General features: G+C 43.0%; 1 protein-coding gene across 1 annotated transcript in view; it reads left to right on the top strand.

Annotated features, from left to right (window-relative positions):
* ARFGEF2 (ADP-ribosylation factor guanine nucleotide-exchange factor 2 (brefeldin A-inhibited)) overlaps positions 1–4,830 on the top strand; it is a 101,054-nt gene that overhangs the window by 57,297 nt on the left and 38,927 nt on the right. Inside the window, 1 exon segment of the mRNA XM_011995403.1 lies at positions 4,128–4,279. Coding sequence (XP_011850793.1) covers positions 4,128–4,279 — 152 coding nt within the window.

The raw sequence follows: 4,830 nt of genomic DNA on the forward strand, positions 1-4,830 counted from the left end.
AAATGTATGTATGTATGTATTTGTGATGTCATTTGCCTCTTAAGAGAAACGTAATAACTTAATAACAGCTTCCTACCAAAACACATTTCATGATCTCAAGAAAATTTTCTCAAGCCTGGAGGTGAAGAGTTATAATACTAATGCTTAAAAATAGTGTTAGTAAAAAAAAAATCCAGAAATTCTGTACATTGAATAGAGGAAAAAAGTAGTCTCCCAATGAGGTATAGAATAATCAGTGGGGTGCTGGTAAATGATTCGTAGCATCTACCAGTTTCTGCATGTAAATACCCTGCCACAGCCAATTTAAAGTTAGCAATATGATGTAACTAGGGAAGAGATGGGCACCCCGTCACCTCTTGTAGACAGGTGCTAGTCTACCACACCACTCCACTAAAATGAAGCATTGTCAGATGTAGGCTTGCTTCTAACTTGGTGCATCAGCTAATGAAAGTTCCTTGTTTTTCCATCAGCTCAAATTAAGGCACCTCACAGCACACCGTCTGTTTTACAAAATAATCTGAGTGCTTCATGCTGGGCAGTGAACAGATGAGACCCCTGCCTGCATGGAGCTCACCCTCATTTGATGATAAAATAACTGATGGGAAAGGATCAAGCGTGTCATACATCAGGGTTATTGAAAAAACATGGTCAGGGAAGGTCCCTCTTTGGAGGTGGCCTTGAGAGGCACAGGAGCCTATGGATGACCCAGAGGAACTATTTGTTGAGTGGATGGTATCACTTTAAAGACTCAACTAACTCAACACCATCTTTCCCACTTTTCTGAGTAAACAAATTCCTAATTGGATCAGTTGAAATAATTGATATGAATTTGCTTGAGAAAGAAAATGTGAATCATTGTCATTACTGTACCTTGTATTCTTGTCCAAGCATGTGACAGCTAAGCCAGAACAAACGCTGCTTATTTATTCCACAAGATCATTTGGCTAGCAACTGTGGAATCCTTTGTTCTCTCAGAAATTACTAGCCAAAAGTGTTTTGGTAAACGTTTTCCCAACTCTTTAAAGTCTGCATTTTGTGTTCATTGGGACTTCTGTTTTGGGAGGGGAACATCAGTTTACTCAAGTTACTTTTCCCACCTGTGATTCTGTTGTGATGACTCTTCGTGTGCCAATTCTCAGTATGTATGGACCACTTACAGGCAAGGTTGGGACATAGGGTGGCAGGTGGGAACCAGACATTTCATTGTCATCAGCTTCATTACAGATGTTTATTTAATCAGTGCTGTTAAGCACCAGGTCATGGAAAACTCAGGAACTCTTTTTTTTTTGAGACAGTTTCGCACTGTCACCAGGCTGGATGGCTGTAGCTCGATGTCCTCTCATTGCAACCTCTGCCTTCCGGGTTCAAGCAGTTCTCCTGGGACCACACACATGCATCACCACACCCAGCTAATTTTTGTATTTTTAGTGAAGACAGGGTTTCACCATGTTGGCCAGGCTGGTCTGGAACTCCTGACCTCAGGTGATCTGCTCCCCTCAGCCTCCCAAAGTGTTGAGATTACAAGCGTGAACCACCACATCCGGCCCTCACTCTGGAACTCTTAACTTTTTCCACCTCCTTGGAAAGATGTTCTTCCCCTTGTGAACTGGGGCACTTAAGAATCTTGCGGATTTGAAGAAGTGTAGATGGCTCAGTGCAGCTGTAACTTAGCCCTCAGGTGCTGGCAGGGTTGTTCGCACAGTCACATGATTCTCTTGAACTAGGGGTACAAGCCGTGTGTCCTGGGTGAACAAAGCTGCACACTAAGCATGGTGTGTATGCCTGGAGCATCTCTTTTCCCTGGATTTTTAAGAAGGGAATATTCTTTTTGTTAGCCTCTAATTACATTAATATACTCCCCTTTAAACAAAAATTACAGCTAAAACACCTTTGGCCACCCTCCACACATCTGGCCCTCCCCAAAGCTAATTATTCTTACCAGTTTGATGTGTATCTTTCCAGACATTTTTGTATTTATGTACATATGTATGTACTCATAGAAATATTACCGATAATATTGTCTTGGTTTGTTTCGCTTCTTTAAAAAAAAATTATACATGGTATTTTGTAACTTGTTTCTTCCACTTAGCAAGGAATCATAAAGATTTAACCATGTTAGCATATGTAGATTTGTTCTCTTTTAAAAAATTGTAATAAAATACGTGTAATAGGCTGGGCACAGTAGCTCACTCCTGTAATCACAGCACTTTGGGAGACTGAGGCAGGCGGATCACCTGAGGTCAGGAGTTCGAGACTAACCTAGCCAACATGGTGAAACATGGTCTCTACTACAAATGCAAAAATTAGCTGGGCGTGGTAGCGGATGCCTGTAATCCCAGCTACATGGGAGGCTGAGGCAGGAGAATATCTCGAACCCGGGAGGTGGAGGTTGCGGTGAGCCGAGATCATGCCATTGCATACCAGCCTGGGCGACAAGAGCAAAGCTCTGTCTCAAAAATAAAAGAAATAAAATAAAATAAGATAAAAATAAAATAACCATCTTAACAATTTTAAGTGCGCAGTTCAGTAGTGTTAGGTACACTCAACATTGCTGTGCAGCAGGTCTCTAGGACCCTTTTCATCTTACGAAACTAAAACTGCATACCCATTAAACAGTAACTTCCACTTTCACCCTCCTGACCACAGGCAACCACCATTCTACTCTGTGTCCCTAGGAACTTGACTACTCTGGGTACCTCATATAAGTAGAATCATGCTGTTTGTCCTTTTGTGACTGCCTTATTTCATTCAGCATAGTAATGTCTTCAAGTTTCATCTGTGTTGTAGCATATATCAGAATGTCCATCCTTGTCAAGGCTGGCTTTATTCTCTCTCTCTCTCTTTCTCTCTCTCTCTCTCTCTTTATTTATTTATTTATTTATTTATTTGAGATAGCGTTTCGCTCTTATTGCCCAGACTGGAGTGAAGTGGCAAAATCTTGGCTAACTGCAACCTCTGCCTGCCAGGTTCAAGCAATTCTCTTGCCTCAGCCTCCCAACTACAAGCAATTCTCCTGCCTCAGCCTCGCAAGTAGCTGGGATTACAGGCACCCACCACCATGCCTGGCTTATCTTTTGTATTTTTAGTAGAGACAGTTTCACCACGTTGGCCAGGCTGGTCTTGAACACCAGACCTCAGCTGATCCACCCACCTCAGCCTCCCAAACTGCTGGGATTACAGACGTGAGCCACCGCGCTTGGCCCAATTTTTATTTTTTTTATTTTTATTTTTATTTTTTTTTAGACTGATCTTGCTCTGTCACCCAGGCTGGAGTGAAGTGGTGCCATCTTGGCTCACTACAACCTCCACCTCCCAGGTTCAGGCAATTCTCCTGCCTCAGCCTCCCCAGTAGCTGGGACTATAGGCATGCGCAACCTTACAAAGCTAATTTTTGTATTTTTAGTAGAGACAGGGTGTCGCCGTGTTGGTCTTGAACTCCTGGCCTCAGGTGATCCTCCCGACTCGGCCTCCCAAAATGCTAGGATTAAAAGTGTGAGCCACCACACCCGGCCACAATTTTTCATTATTACAAATGATATTGCTGCATTATATTTGTTAAAAATAAAACATTGGCTGGGCATGGTGGCTCATGCCTGTAATCCCAGAAGTTTGGGAGGCTGAGGCAGACAGATCACCTGAAGTCAGGAGTTAGAGACCAGCCTGACCAACATGGTGAAACCCCGTCTCCACTAAAAATATAAAAATTAGCTGGGCGTGGTGGTGGGCACCTGTAATCCCAGCTACTCATGAGATCGAGGCAGGAGAATTGCTTGAACCGGGGAGGCAGAGGTTGCAGTGAACTGAGATCATACCACTGCACTCCAGCCTGGGCGACAGAGCCAGACTCCATCTTAGAAAATAATAATAATAAAATGAAATTTAAAAAAAAAGAAGAAGATAGCGCATTTTAAATGCGTGTTTAATTAACTATGCAATACTGATTTTGTCATTACACTTAAATAAAATGGGAGAGATCATAGCCAAGAAATAGCATTTTCTTTTCTCCTTAGGTGTGTTTTCCCTGAATGTTTGTTTTGAAGGTAGGCTGTCCGTCTTTGCTGTTGAGAGACCCACATCAGTCGTTATTACACTATACCTGTTTCATATCAGTTCCTGTTCTTGCTCAGGTTGGCTGCAACCCTAACGAAGATGTGGCTATCTTTGCTGTTGACTCATTAAGGCAGCTCTCCATGAAGTTTCTTGAGAAGGGTGAATTAGCCAACTTCCGTTTCCAGAAAGATTTTCTGAGGCCCTTTGAGCATATTATGAAGAAAAACAGGTATGTGTTTTACTGTGAAAGACCCGTGATCAAATTCCCTGTGGGGGCTCCCTGAAGCCCTCCTAACACTAACCACATGGTTAACTTTTTTCCTCCCTTGTCAGTGGAAACAAATAGAATAAATAGACTGTGATTCACGTAGATTTTCCGTAAATAAATCACTAAAATCTATGTGTAACCTTTCCTAGGAGGACAGATGTCACCCTGCAACTTGTAGAAAATATGTCATGAACCCCTGTTGGGGCTGGTGCTGAGGGAGGTTAAAGAAAGAGCCACTGCAGAAACATCCTCAAACCAGGATAAGAATTGTGTGACCCAGCACTTCTCCCCCAGGGAGGTCATAAAAGATGTCAGGACCCCGGACCCTGTGAAGCAGCCATACTGTTCATTTATTCACTTGGCCTGTACTTATTGAGGCCTGCCATCTGCTAGGTACTATAAAGAAGACATTTTAGGCCGGGCGCGGTGGCTCAAGCCTGTAATCCCAGCACTTTGGGAGGCCGAGACGGGTGGATCACGAGGTCAGGAGATCGAGATCATCCTGGCTAACA

This window comes from Mandrillus leucophaeus, unplaced genomic scaffold (assembly GCF_000951045.1).
Source record: "Mandrillus leucophaeus isolate KB7577 unplaced genomic scaffold, Mleu.le_1.0 Scaffold489, whole genome shotgun sequence".
Classification (NCBI taxonomy): Eukaryota; Metazoa; Chordata; class Mammalia; order Primates; family Cercopithecidae; genus Mandrillus; species Mandrillus leucophaeus.